This window comes from Macaca thibetana, chromosome 20 (genome assembly GCF_024542745.1).
Source record: "Macaca thibetana thibetana isolate TM-01 chromosome 20, ASM2454274v1, whole genome shotgun sequence".
Classification (NCBI taxonomy): domain Eukaryota; kingdom Metazoa; phylum Chordata; class Mammalia; order Primates; family Cercopithecidae; genus Macaca; species Macaca thibetana.
In genome coordinates this window covers 20998365-21012655 of record NC_065597.1, presented here as the reverse complement: position 1 = coordinate 21012655, position 14291 = coordinate 20998365, and the positions used below count along the sequence as shown (strand labels likewise).

General features: G+C 46.4%; 1 protein-coding gene across 1 annotated transcript in view; it reads right to left on the bottom strand.

The window, feature by feature from the left end:
- Nucleotides 1–1376: 1376 nt before the first annotated feature.
- The window catches only part of VAT1L (vesicle amine transport 1 like), a 188589-nt gene continuing 175674 nt past the window's right edge, over nt 1377–14291 (bottom strand). Inside the window, exons 8-9 of the mRNA XM_050773214.1 lie at nt 8135–8218; nt 1377–3899 (exon numbers count right to left, since the gene is read on the bottom strand). Of these exons, the coding sequence (XP_050629171.1) occupies nt 3801–3899; nt 8135–8218 (183 nt within the window). The 3' untranslated portion in view covers nt 1377–3800. The remainder of the gene's footprint in view (nt 3900–8134; nt 8219–14291) is intronic.

Genomic DNA, 14291 nt, shown 5'->3' with positions numbered 1-14291 from the left:
GGACATAATGATAGACCTTACCTCTTAGGGCTGTGGGAAAGGCATGTGAATTAATATGTGGACAGTTTTTAGCCACATATAGTAGGTCGCCTTATAAACGTTGGGCATTATTGTTATGCTATCCTGTTTTTTTTTTTTTTTTTTTTTTTTTTGTTTGTTTTTTTTGAGATGGAGTCTCACTCTGTCGCCCAGGCTGGAGTACAGTGGCATGATCTCTGCTCACTGCAAGCTCCGCCTCCTGGGTTCACGCCATTCTCCTGCCTCAGTCTCCCTAGTAGCCAGGACTACAGGCACCCGCCACCATGCCCGGATAATTTTTGGTATTTTTAATAGAAACGGGTTTTCACCATGTTAGCCAGGATGGTCTCAATCTCTTGACCTCGTGATCCGCCCACCTTGGCCTCCCAAAGTGCTGGGATTATAGGCGTGAGCCACCGCACCCGGCCTATTGTTATTCTGTTATCGTTACCTGTATCATCACTGTCATCATGATCATATGATAGTTCTTTTGGTTTTGTTTTGTTTTTGAGACAGAGTCTTGTTCTGTCACCCAGGCTGGAGTGCGGTGATGTGATCTCAACTCATGGCAACCTCTGTCTTTCGGGTTCAAGTGATTCTCTTGCCTCAGGCTTCTGAGTAGCTGGGATTACAGGCAAATACCACCATACTCAGCTACTTTGTGTATCTTTAGCAGAGATGAGGTTTCACCATGTTGGCCAGGCTTTATCAAACTCCTGACCTCAGGTGATCCACTGGCGTCAGCTTCCCGAAGTGCTGGGACTACAGGTGTGAGCCACTGTGCCTGGCCCATATGATGTTTTCAATATATATATATATTTTTTACCTCATGGTTTTACTTCCTAGCTTGAGGGAACCTGAACATGGTTTTAAAGGCTTTTCTCTTCCTAACCCCTATTTTCTCCGTGTGGTCTTTAGTTTCTCACGTGGACATGCTCCCATTAGGTTTTTAACTTTTCCTGTTTGAGTTCCACATACATTGCATATTTAATAGTGCAACTGCAGCCGGGCGCGGTGGCTCACGCTTGTAATCCCTGCACTTTGGGAGGCCGAAATGGGTGGATCACGAGGTCAGGAGTTTGAGACCATCCTGGCTAACACGGTGAAACCCCTTCTCTACTAAAAATGCAAAAAATTAGCCAGGCATGGTGGGGGGTGCCTGTAGTCCCGGCTACTCGGGAGGCTGAGGTAGGAGAATAGTGTGAACCTGGGAGGCAGAGCTTGCAGTGAGCCAAGATCACGCCACTGCACTCCAGCCTGGGCCATAGAGCGAGACTCTGTCTCCAAAAAAAAAAAAAAAAAAAATTAGTGCAATTGCTTATCCAGCATTGATTTATGTGGAATAGCAGATGTCAGGCGAGGTTTTGCTATGCTGAATACTTTATTTATATTTTTATGTAAACATAATTTGCTTTGTAGGCACAATATAACAAAAGCTCTAAAGCCACGAAGACGTTAGACAATGTTTCAGTTCACTTCAAGCTTAAATTACAGAGAAGCCTTCACAGTTCCTTTAAGGCAGACTGAGACATTCTTTACACTTCCCTCAGAAAAAACAAGCAAGAGACAGGAAAGAAGGTGCTTAAAATGAGAGTACATTAAACAATGAACGTGCGTCCCCCGGTTCTTCACGGCAGAAATTAGTCTTACTGGTCAAACTCGAGTTTTCTCATTCTGTACTCTGAAAGGGTTTTCTTTAACCATCTGGCATAATTTGTGATTACTGGAGTAACTTTGCTAGTTAAAACAAAACCATACCCAGATTTGGGGGTGGGGTGGGGAGTACCTTTTTTATGCCTCTCCTCTGGTCATAACAAAGGCCACGTGAATTCTGAACGTAGCTGAGTTCCCACGCCCCTAGGGAAGGAGAGCTCTAATATGGCCAGTGGTTCTTCACTCCTTCAGCTGTGGAAAATGTCATTTCTGCCCAACTTACTAGGAATGCCACTCGGATGACAGTTCTCCCTAAGACCCCCTTTTCAGCATGGTTACGGGAGAAACAGCCAATAATATAGCACTTAGCAAAGGTAATAGGGGAATAAACGCCCCATTATCTCTCTAAATGGCCCAGAACTGGAATAGTGGTGGGTCCTGGAGTAGGAAGAAAAGAATGATGTTGGTGTCCTCTTTTGGGATACTCTCATCCCTTGGTTCCTCAGATGACGGCACCCTTTCTTGTCTTCATATTTTACATACACATTCACAATGGGGAGAAACTCTTCAGATAAATATTTGGCATACATAACTCATCATCCTAAGCTTAGGATAGGAAAAAAGAACACGAATGAGGTGACATTTGCTACAAAAGGACTTTGGAAATCAGGTAATTGATAAGATGCATTCGTTCCTACCACTTGGGGAAAGGGTTGGGTCCACCCTAAGGCTTGTTGGTGGAGAAACTGGGCAACGTAAAAAGCCCTCTGTTGTTTTTCAGAACACAAACTTGGGGTACTAATCCCGTGAGCTCCTGGGATTTCCAGATTGGTCTGTGAGTGACAGTTAACCATTTTAGCCAAAAGGACTGGAAAGAGGGAGTGAGGGGCACCCTTAGGGGGAGACATTGAGATCCTTCTCTTTCTCGAGGGTAACTATATTCACCTCTCAAGTGCAGTCAAATGACATGGGGGTGGGGTTCTTAGGAGCTGAAAAATTGAACAAGGTGTGTGAGCAGGTGGCTTGTTCCTTGGTTTCCCAACAGCAGGGGTGAAGCAGATTCTACACCAGCGGTTTATATATGGGAGGGGAGGAACTGTACATCTGGCATCAGATGCTGAATATAAACCTGTTATATCACTAGAGTTTGTTACATGTTGGGACCTGCTTTGGCCGGGATAGGAGATGCTCCTTGACTTTTCCACCTATGGTCCGCAAGGGAACTCTTTGGGAAATTCATGCATGGTCAACGTGGTCACTTTCCCCCAGAAATTCAAGTTTACAGAATTGGTAATGCAGGTGGCAAGTGTGCAAACACCAGCAATGCTCAAGAATGACTTCTGAATGCATCTCGTATGTGGTGTTTTCTTAAAATTAAAGATATGGAGCAGGAAGAATCCTGCTCATGAGATGTGTTTTGGAGGATAAATCTTCACAGCAGGTCCTCAAACTCATGACACTGACCCATTGTCTTCTGTGAAAAATCCATACCTGCCTCCCTCTGTTTATGGATAAGAGCCAGTGAAAGGGTCAAACACTGAAGGGGTAGAAGAAAATGGCTCAAACTTTTGATCATAGTCGTCTCTTAAATGGAGACAGGAAAAAGTACTACTAAGAGAGTTTCTAAATTTGTGAGCTTGTGAAAACATCCAGCCTACTCTCTTTCTGCTGGCCAAATTAGCAAGTGTTCTCATCAGAGGCATGGGTCATCAGCAGCAAAGAAGTGTCATTGGCCTGAAGAATTCTAGGAGCTGAACCAGGGCTCTATGATAACACCTTTCCATCCAAACTTGTCTTTGCCCATGTCTGGTCTCTTAGGCATTGGGCCTGGGGCTTGTATTTGCAAGGCTGTTCTAGAACTGTCAAGAAGAACCCACAGGTAGATGGTTTTGATACAGGGGAGAGGGGAGTGTGTAATACAGAGATAGAAGAGGGGCATAATACTGCATGGCATGGGATTGGCACTTAATTTCAAAAAACAGTGATCAACAGCTTTGTAGCTCAGCTGACTGCAGACAAACACGACACGCACTGGACTACAGCATTTGTTCACTGGGGCACAGAAGAGTTTTCTCAGCCGGGTCCTCGTCTTCCAAACCATCCTTCACATTCTCCCACTGGGTCCTGGGTTACTGGATAAAGGGCATCCGCTCCTTGTTCTCGCTGTCTCCCTCGTGGTCCTCCTCCTCTTCCCCTGCTTCACTGGTCTCTGTGCTGTCATTGGCCATCTGCAATTCAAAAGAGGATGTTACTGAGAGCTATGCAACCCGGATCCATCATCTCTGAGCATCTGACACAGTCCCATGGGAGGACTTGGGGGCTAGGAGCTACGGTTGCTTGTTTCCCTGGAAGGCAGTGCAGGATTAGCTGTCATATGTTGGGGACCCCAAGAGATGGTGCTGAGATAAGGATTTGAATGCCAGTATCCGGAATTGGGAGATGATCCCACGAAGCACTAGCAGGGGAGTGAAGAAATGAGACTGAAAAGGGGAAGAATCCAATGCAGAGGATGTTAGTAAGTCAGCTCCTGTGTGGGTAGTGGGACTCAGTCCTGCTGGGGACCTCTGAGAGACCCTGGGGGGCACATCTTAGCGCTGCCCCTTCTGAGGGAGGAGGAAATCACTTTATAGCTAGGGACTGCTCTCAGGGGAGGTGAGTTATCTCCCTGCACCCCATGCAGGTTCTGTGCAAAACTCAAGCATGCTCTGGTGACAAAAGTTAGCTCTCAGGCAGAGAGGGGCAGGTGCTGGAGTGCAGGGGACCTGAGCGCCAAGGGGAGAAGGGAGGGATAATGACAGCGTCAGCTGCACAGACCCCCAGAGTTGAAGTCTTGATGCTGTCACTTAGGAAGAACAGATACAACAACCGGAACAAAGGTGTACTGATCTGCTTTTTGGTCTCTGTTCCCCCATTGGAATATAGTTTCTGGGAAGACGGGGATTTTGCTTGGTTCTTTTTCTTTTGTTAACCACTGGTACCTGGCATAGTTATGAATACCCCTCTGGGCCTTCATTTCCTCCATCATGACAGTGGCGATAAATCCACCTACCTTATAAAGTTGTTACAAGAACCAGGTGAAAGAAGATGGAGCAATGTATCTGAAGAGTCTAGCAAACGGCTGAGCACACGAGAGAGGCTCAGAACCAATGTCCATTAACATCCCCCTATGTGAGCTGTGTGTGCCTCAGATTTCTTTTCTGTTCTTAGCTCCTGATATCTAGGTTGGACCCCAGATCTCCCAAATGAGTCCCTGGCTGCGTCACGGCCTATTCTGACAAACAGGAATTTGGCCCCTGAATCTCAGCCCACCCCATGTTGTCTCACCTGAAGCTGGGCTTCCCCCCTTGGCCACGCCGTGTGCAGTGCCTTCTCCCTGGAATGTCATTCCTCCACCCCCTCTGCACAGTTCATCCCTACATTTCCTTTAGGGCTCATCCTACTTCCTCAAGGTAAGCCTTTGCAGAATTCCCTAACTGGAACAATCTCCATATTATGAGCTTTCATGGCCCAAATACCTCTTCTTTGTAGCACTGATCAAGAGTTGCAATGTCCCATTTATATGAATGGCTCATTGACCAATGTCTATCCGCCCCTGCCGAACCATAGATACCACAGGGGAGGACCAGGTCTCTGCAGTTTTCTTCCCTACAAGTAGGTATGTATGCAACAAGTGCTTTAGGATAATGAAGAACTAACCAACTAAGCTGTCCTTTAGTAGTGTATATTATAATCCATAGTCATCACCAATATGCCAGTTGGCTCACAGACACTGGTTCTTTTAATCTTCTCTACGACTCTATGAAATAGTAGCAATAGTAGTAATTATTGTTAGTTCCGTTCTGCAGCAGTGGAAAGGGAGACCCTGAGGTGATGTGACGACAGAAGCCGTAAAGGCAGCAGAGGTCAGTTGCCTTCAGGAAAGGCCACCCCTGTTCTCTGGGGCACTGGTCTGATGGCCAGGACTGGGGCAGGGCTGCCCTCTGGTACTGTGGGGTCTGGAGGCAGCAGTTCTGCCTCTGCTCTGACTTCATGACACATCATAGGATGAGTTGTGACTTTTGCTTTGGTCCAGCCTCATCAAGAGGAGGCTCTGCACAGGAGAGGCTCCACTCTTAGTGCTTCCCAGGAAATTCACTTCCGGAGCTGCCAAGAGCAATCGACTTCCCCTGCCTGGGTGCTGCCGATATGCCTTACAGCCCAGACTATTCTAGAGGAGCAGTGCATCTCCTGCAGTGTGCTGGCTGGGCAGATTTGGGGCTGAGTGAGGGCTGACAGTGGTCATGGCTGGGCGCCATGGCTCATGCCTGTAATCCCAGCACTTTGGGAGGCCGAGGCGGGCAGATCACCTGAGGTCGGGATTTCAAGACCAACCTGGCCAACATGGTGAAACCCAGTCTCTACTAAAAATACAAAAATTAGCCGGGCGTGGTGTGGTGTGCACCTGTAATCCCAGCTACTCTGGAGCCTGCGGCATGAGAATCACTTGAACCCGGGAGGTGAAGGTTGCAGTGAGCCGAGATCACACCAGTGCACTCCCGCCTGGGTGACAGAATGAGGCTCTGTCTTAACAACAACAACAACAACAACAAAATGTGGTCATTCCAGTAGGAGAAAGCACCTCTGCAGGCGCCTCATCCCCCTCCTCCAACACCTGCCGAGTAGACGGCGACCCGTCCTGCGGGGCCTGGAGCTTGACTTGTTTCCTCTTCCGTCAGGTGCTAGCCCTAAAATGACCTCACTGGATCCCTCCTGCGTCTCCATGTCTTCTGTTTAACCTGACGACATGCTCCCTTTCCTTCAAGTCTGCTTCTCCGTCTAGACAGGCCGTGGCCTCTTTTCCACCACATGGTTGCTCCGAATACCCACTCTCTACTGTCTTTTTGTTTCTTTAGGTCTCAGGGATAAAAGCCTTCAGGAGGGCCAGGTACGGTGTCTCATGCCTGTAATCCCAGCTCTTTGGGAGGCCAAGGCAGGTGTGTCACTTGGGGTTAGGGGTCCGAGACCAGCCTGGCCAACTTGGTGAAACCCTGCCTCTACTAAAAATAAAAATAAAAAAATTAGCTGAGTGTGGTGGCATGTGCCTGTAATTCCAGCTACTACTGTAATTCCAGCTACTTGGGAGGCTTAGGTGGGAGGATCGCTTAAACCTGGGAGGCGGAGGTTGCAGTGAACCGAGATCATGCCATTGCCCTCAAGCCTGGATGACAGAGAATCCATCTCAAAAAAGAAGCCTTCAGGAGGTTCAGAAACAAGGACAATGACATTGTATGTGGCACAGGCAGATCCTGTGCTTTTACCCTGAAAGGTGGGTTTTTCCGCCTCTGTTATGCTAAGAATCCTTACTCCATAAGACAGGCCTTCCTATCAGCCTAAGGACTTGGCAGCAACTCATGTGTGATAGACACAGGAGCATCCCGGGGTGGGAAACTGGTGCCAACTATTTTGCTTGAAAGCAATAAGCTTCCAGGATGGCCCTAGAGCCTGTCTGCCTTCTACAAATGGGACTGAAATAGGCTTGGTCATATGTTTAAAGACTACAAACAGGTGTACAGGAGACTCAGGATCCAAGTCACTCCCTCCCCTCCCTAACCTTACCCTCTCATCTGCTTTGAACAGCCCTAGAACTTAGTAAGTATTTAATAAGCTATATCCCTATTGTATAAGTCACTTAACAAGAGGGCGTTCTACAATGTTGAAGTTGTCCTTCTTTGAATGAAATGACCGTCATACCCAAATTACATTATGGTTACAAGTCAAGGAAATACTTTCAAAAATACACACTCCAGGCTGGGCGCGGTGGCTCACGCCTGTAATCCCAGCACTTTGGGAGGCCGAGGCAGGTGGATCATGAGGTCAGGAGATCGATACCATCCTGGTCAACACGGTGAAACCCTGTCTCTACTAAAAAAAATTAGCCGGGCGTGGTGGCACGCGCCTGTAGTCCCAGATATTTGGGAGGCTGAGGTGGGAGAATGGTGTGAACCCGGAGGCGGAGCTTGCAGTAAGCCGAGATCGCACCATTGCACTCCAGCCTAGGTGACAGACTGAGAACTCTCTCTGTCTCTCTCTGAAAGAAAAAAAATCAGGGGAACCATCAGGGAGCATCTCGGAAGCAGCTGGCATCATTCCGTTAGGAACATGAATGTGAAATTACTGAAATTTTCCAGGTATTTCCCCCAAGAGCTAGCAGCTGTAATAGACTGGTCTGTTGTTGCTATGCGTTCCTGCCTATGCCTTCAGATTGCTTTTGATATGCTCTCACTGAAGCATTGGCCTTTCCTTTTCAGCATTCATCTCAGTTTGTCATGAATCCCTCATGTGTGAAATCATTTGATTACCCCTGGTCTCCTCCACTAGCCCACAAGCTACCTGTACTTCCTTCTACCCCACCTGTGTCTGCACCTGATTGACCCATGGTGCTCTCTTACGTGGAACTGAACAGACTCCTCTGCTTTTCACTCACCAGTGGAGTTGGGGTCTTTTCTACATCCAGAATTAACTTGCCAATGTTCCCTCGGTCATGAATCCGCTGCATGGCCTCCTTCACCTGCCAGACAAGGCGAGAAACAGAGGTGCTGGTTAGGTGAGATGTTGCCCAGTTATAAAAGGGGCCTGGAAAACTCAAACTGTCAAGTGACCACCAGAGGGCGCTGCGGCTCAAGCTTAGTGGCTAAGAGGGTGATGTTGGACGTTGGGGTGCAACTTCATTCTGGTTGCTCCATTCACACACACCGATCTTGTGCAAACATCCTCTGGGTCGAAAAAATGAGGGTGACAGCTCTTGAAATAAGTCGATGAACATTTCTTAAAAGGGTGGGAGGAAGGTTCTCTGGAGTTCTCAGAGTTACATGCTGCACGGTGGCAGGGTGCATTAGTCAGATTACATGTTGACCAATAAAGATATTTTCTGAAGGTCATTTGTGCCCTGCTTACTTCAATGTTATTTAACTGTGACTCACAGTTGGGCTAAATTGACCCATTAGTCAAGGCTGAACTGCACTCAGAAAAATTCTCACGATTCTGGTTACTGGGAGGAAATGCTGTCTCCAAGTGGAGTTTCCCCTCAGCATTATAGTATTCTCCCCAGAAAAGAGGGCCTCCTGTTTGTTTTCAAATGTTGGGGGCTTGCCAGGCCCACAGCTGTCTCCTGGGACCCTCTGAAACAGCAAGGTTGTGGCAGAATCCCATTTGCATTTTGAGCCTCTCATTCGGCTGCCACGTGGAATTCCAACTGTTCAGGGGTGGGGTCGGGGAGGAAGGCATGAGAGTTAAATGAAATCCGGAAAGGGCATAATGGAGCTTGGTGCTTGGTACAGGCCCATGCTCCACATCTCAGTGAAATCTGCGTGGAAATGCCACATCTCTTGATTAAGAAAAATAATTGTTTAGAATAGATCTAGCCTAAATTTTTCCTGAAGTCTCAAACATTTAAAATTTGTGTTCATTCAGTCCAAAAATATTCATTAAATGTTGCTTCTAGCCTAGGTGCTATGGTTAAACAAAAAGTAAGATACAGTGCCTGCCTCTGAGGAACTCACCCTGTGGCTGATTGATAGAGCAGTGTTTGCTTGTATGAAAACCAAAGCCTTCTACACATTTGGAATAACAACTTGACACAGCTATTAAAATGTTTGTATTCTAATTGCTTTTCTGAAAATTTATCCTAAAGACATAATTTAAATTATGGGGAAAAAAACTTATTACACAAAAGATACTCAATTACAGTATTGCTTTTTATGGCAAAACATTGAAGCAACTTATATGTCTCAGAGTTAAGGGGATGGTTGAGTAAACAATGACTCACATTTATCTACTGAAAGGAAATGATATGTGACTGTTAAAGAATATAAAGATATATGCAGCTAATTACAAAGACTATACAGCAGAATTAAATGTTGTAATATTGCTAAATGAGAACTGACATGCATATTTAAAATATTTTAATCTCTATCTCCATAAAAACACACATATACTAAAATAACTAGAAAGGGCTATGGATATATGATAAAACATGTAGAAGAAATGGATACTTGTTAACTTTAGTGTCCTGATAACGATATCTTGATATCTTGAGAACAGAAGCATTACTAATTTTACTTTAAAGATAATATCGGCCGGGCGCGGTGGCTCAAGCCTGTAATCCCAGCACTTTGGGAGGCTGAGACGGGCGGATCACGAGGTCAGGAGATCGAGACCATCCAGGCTAACACGGTGAAACCCCGTCTCTACTAAAAAAATACAAAAAACTAGCCGGGCGAGGTGGCGGGCGCCTGTAGTCCCAGCTACTCGGGAGGCTGAGGCAGGAGAATGGTGTAAACCCGGGAGGCGGAGCTTGCAGTGAGCTGAGATCCGGCCACTGCACTCCAGCCTGGGCGACAGAGCGAGACTCCGTCTCAAAAAAAAAAAAGATAATATCGGGCACAGTGGCTCACGCTTGTAATCCCAGCACTTTGGGAGGCCAGGGCGGGCCAATCACTTGAGGTCAGGAGTTCGAGACCAGCCTGGCCAACATGGGGAAACCCCATCTCTACTAAAAATACAAAAATTAGCTGGGCGTGGTGGTGGGTGCCTGTAATCCCAGCTACTTGAGGGGCTGAGGCAGAATTGCTTGAACCCGGGAGGTAGAGGTTGCAGTGACCTGAAATTGCACCACTGTGCTGCAGCCTAGGCAACAGAGCGAAACTATCTAAAAAAAAGAAAAAAATAATATTGATTCTTGGAAAATACAGTAATTAAGAAAATCCTTTATCACAAACCCTTGTAGCAGAGCACATGTCCCCCATGCTCTTTTTTTTTTTTTTTTTTTTGAGATGCAGTCTCACTCTGTTGCCCAGGCTGGAGTGCAGTGCCACGAACTCAGCTCACTTCAAGCTTTGCCTCCTGGGTTCACGCCATTCTCCCTCCTCAACCTCTCGAGTAGCTGGGACTACAGGCGCCGCTACCACGCCCGGCTAATTTTTTGTATTTTTAGTAGAGACAGGGTTTCACCGTGTTAGCCAGGCTGGTCTCGATCTCCGGACCTTGTGATCCACCCGCCTCAGCCTCCCAAAGTGCTGGGATTACAGGCGTGACTCACCGCGCCCGGCCCATGCTCTTTTTTATCCTACATTTAAACAAGCATTGTACCCAGGGTGAACATGTTGTTCCTCTTACTTTCTGGAACGCCGTACTCTGTGGCATAGCTATCGTTTCACCACTTGACTTTCTTAAATTTGTTTTTGCTTTGCACTGTGAATTCGCCCTCAATTCTTTCCTGAGTGAGACCCAAGGCCTTGTCTTGGGGTCTGGACCCCTTTCCTGATTACAGCCTTGTGAGAGTCAAAGGACCAACTAAGCCGTGCCCAGATTCCCCACTCACAGAAACTGGGAGACCATAAGTGACTCTAAGTTTGTTGGGGGCGGGTAGGGGTGGGGAGATTAAATGCAATAATAGATAATATATTCTTATCTTACGTACATAATTCTTACCTTTCAACACATATCCCCGTTTTACAGATATGTACCCTGATGCTCAAAAATAGAAGCAATTTATCCGAAGATTATATAGTTAATTGTGACAGAATTGTGGTTGACACTCAGGGCTGCCAGACCCCAAAGCTCTTTCCCACTTCTGCCCGGTCTGTACTGCTTCATTTGACTCTCAAAGGCAGAGGAACGAGGTAGGCAATGTCTCACGTCATGGCTCCCCAGCATTCAGTTATTTTTCACTCTGGCAAGTTATTAGCATCTGAAAACTCCTTGGAGACTAGGAACAACTTTTAAGCTGCTTCTCCAATAAGACAGAGCCCAGAGAAACTGAAAAGCTGTTTTCTCACCAGTTAAAGCTTATTGTGATGCCAGGAGAAAAAGCTCCCTGCAGGGCTGCCTCTAATCTGCATGCTTTTTGGATATTTCTTCTGAAATGAACTGACTCCTTGAAGTCCCTTATGGAAAGGATGGATAAAGGATTAGCAGTATTTCCAAGAGGCCATTTCAGTAGCCTGACCCCCTAGTCACGCTGTTTGCATTTCTATCCTCTATGCTCTTGGAGATGGAAAAGACCCTTTCTGATGACAATGCTGAAGGAAAGAAATGATACTGTTCCTGATTAATTCTTTCTTAGGTCACCATATGAGGCCCTTTGCATAAGTTGCTTCCTTTTATCCACACACACCAAGCCTCTTAGAAGTGTCTGCATCAGTTTCACGAGGAGAAACCGGATGATACGCTGAGTTAAGCACCACAGTTTCACAGATGCAAAACCCAATGATTACAAAATCCAAGGTTCTTGCCTCTGGTGCCCATCTGAAAGGTGGTGAGAACCATGGAGGATTTGAGAGGGCAGCTTCCCCTTCCTCTGTTGTCAACACCCCACACTGCTCTCAACACCTTGACAAAGCAAAGTCTGCACAAAACAGACATTACTCCCAAATTACCATTTATAAGTGGAAGTACCCTGGCATGGGTGACCGTGCCCAAAAGATAGAGCTGATAGGCTCCAGAAAGCTCGGTAGCACGTGGGAGACTTGTCTTCTCCAGTGGGACTGTCAGAGGTGTTTTTTTCCCCTAAAGTACTCTTCTGTTTAAAACCCTTCCCCACTGTATTCAAAAGAACCGTCTAGTAGACCTGCATTGCCTAATACTATAGCCACTAGTCTATGTGGCAAGTGAGCATTTGAAATTTGGCTAGTAAAAATCGCCATGTGCTGTCAGTGTAAAATTCACGCCAAGGTGGCGGGCGCCTGTAGTCTCAGCTACTGGGGAGGCTGAGGCAGGAGAATGGCGTGAACCCGGGAGGCGGAGCTTGCGGTGAGCTGAGATCCGGCCACTGCACCCCAGCCTGGGCAACAGAGCGAGACTCCGTCTCAAAAAAAAAAAAAAAAAAAAAAAAAATTCACGCCAGACTTCACAGACTTAATCATCATAAAAAATCCAAACTATCTCAGTAAGAATTGTTGACATTTATTACGTGTTGAAATAACAATGATTAAAATTAGTTTTTTATAGTTTTGAAAATATGGCTAGAAACTAGAAAATTTAAAACTTTGCGTGTGGCTCACATAATTCTGCTGAACACCTCTGGACTACATGTTTCTGGAGCTGGTAACTGTTGCCTTTTCTGGCTTTATTGCTTTTCTTCACCTCTTAACGCACCCTCATGCCCACCACTTACAATGCATCTGAAGTTCACTGGGCTCTCTGCACTGTCTCTCTATATCCTGGGTCCTTTCCTGGAGTGCCCTGGTCCCTGAGCTACCTTGGATTTGTCTTGCAGCTGTTGACTTGGATGTGAGCTCTTCTAAGCATTTGCCCTCCACCCCCAACCTCACAGTCTTGCCCAAGCACTTCTCCCTTCACACCTAGCTGGCTAGTAATGTCAACCCTACCCCAGCCTTGTAAGTTACATATCTGCCTCTCCTCTCCATTGCAAATCAATAGAACAGTGCCATCTAAAAGAAATATAAAGCAAACTACAAATGTGGCTAAAATTTTTCTAATTAACCAAGTCAAGAAATGTAAAAAGAAACTGATGAAATTAATTTTAAGATATTTAAGCAAATATATCCAACATGTTATTTCAATATATACTCAATATAATAAAGTAATAATTTACACTTTTTGCGGGGGGGACTGTTTGGAATCTAGGGTGTATTTTCTACTGAGAGTAAATCTCCATTCAGATGAATCACACTTGAAGTCCTCATTGGCCTCCCATGGCTCACAGCTACCATATTGGGGATTTCAGCTGTATATGGGCAGGACAGTGGTGTCTACCTCAGAGTCCATAGAGCAAAAGGACATCTGTCACACAATAGCTTCCAGTATGAATGAATGAATGAAAAAGTGGATATGTGGAGAATGTGAGATGCCATGTGGCTGAGCCTCACCTAGAGGTCTTTGTCCTGCCTACCGTACAACTTAGAACCCCTGGCCTGGGCAGCTATCTCTTGGAGGCCTGCTCAGTGCAGCCTGGGTGGCCCAACGGAGTCTGTTCATAATCAGGACTATGGTCCCACACCCAGTCTGGGACACCACTGCCAGCGGCATGGCTGGCCAGATCTGGTCTCAGCAGCTGGATTTTCCACGGCCGTGATTCTGGATTTACTCAGGCCATGTCCAACAGAGCTGGAGGGAGGAAATCTGAGTCATGTCATTCAAGCACCTCAGGATGTCAACATTCTAAGCTCAGAGGACATATGGACTTTCTCTGACACTTCTGGTGTCTGGGAGGCCACTTTGACAGCATCCCAAGTGGATGGTGGCAGGAGGCAGTGGGAACATTCCAGGACTGAATCCTGGTTTTGCTTTGAGTTGGTAATACCATTCCAACAAGTGGCTTCCTCTCTCTGCATCTCATCTTTCTTATGTGAATGATAATAGCTATACTAGCCATTCATTCATTCATTCATTCATTCATTCATTCATTCATTCAACAGAACCAAAGTCCTGGGCCAGGAACTGGGTGAAACAGATGTTCTCCGTTTGTCCTGGGGGAATCATATTTTCCCTTATTAAATAGGCTTATAATCATTAAAAAAAAGTGCTACAGCTGGGTGGGGTGGCTCACCCAGCACTTTGGGAGGTCCTGGCGGGTGGATCACCTGAGGTCGGGAGTTCACCAGTCTGACCAACGTGAAGAA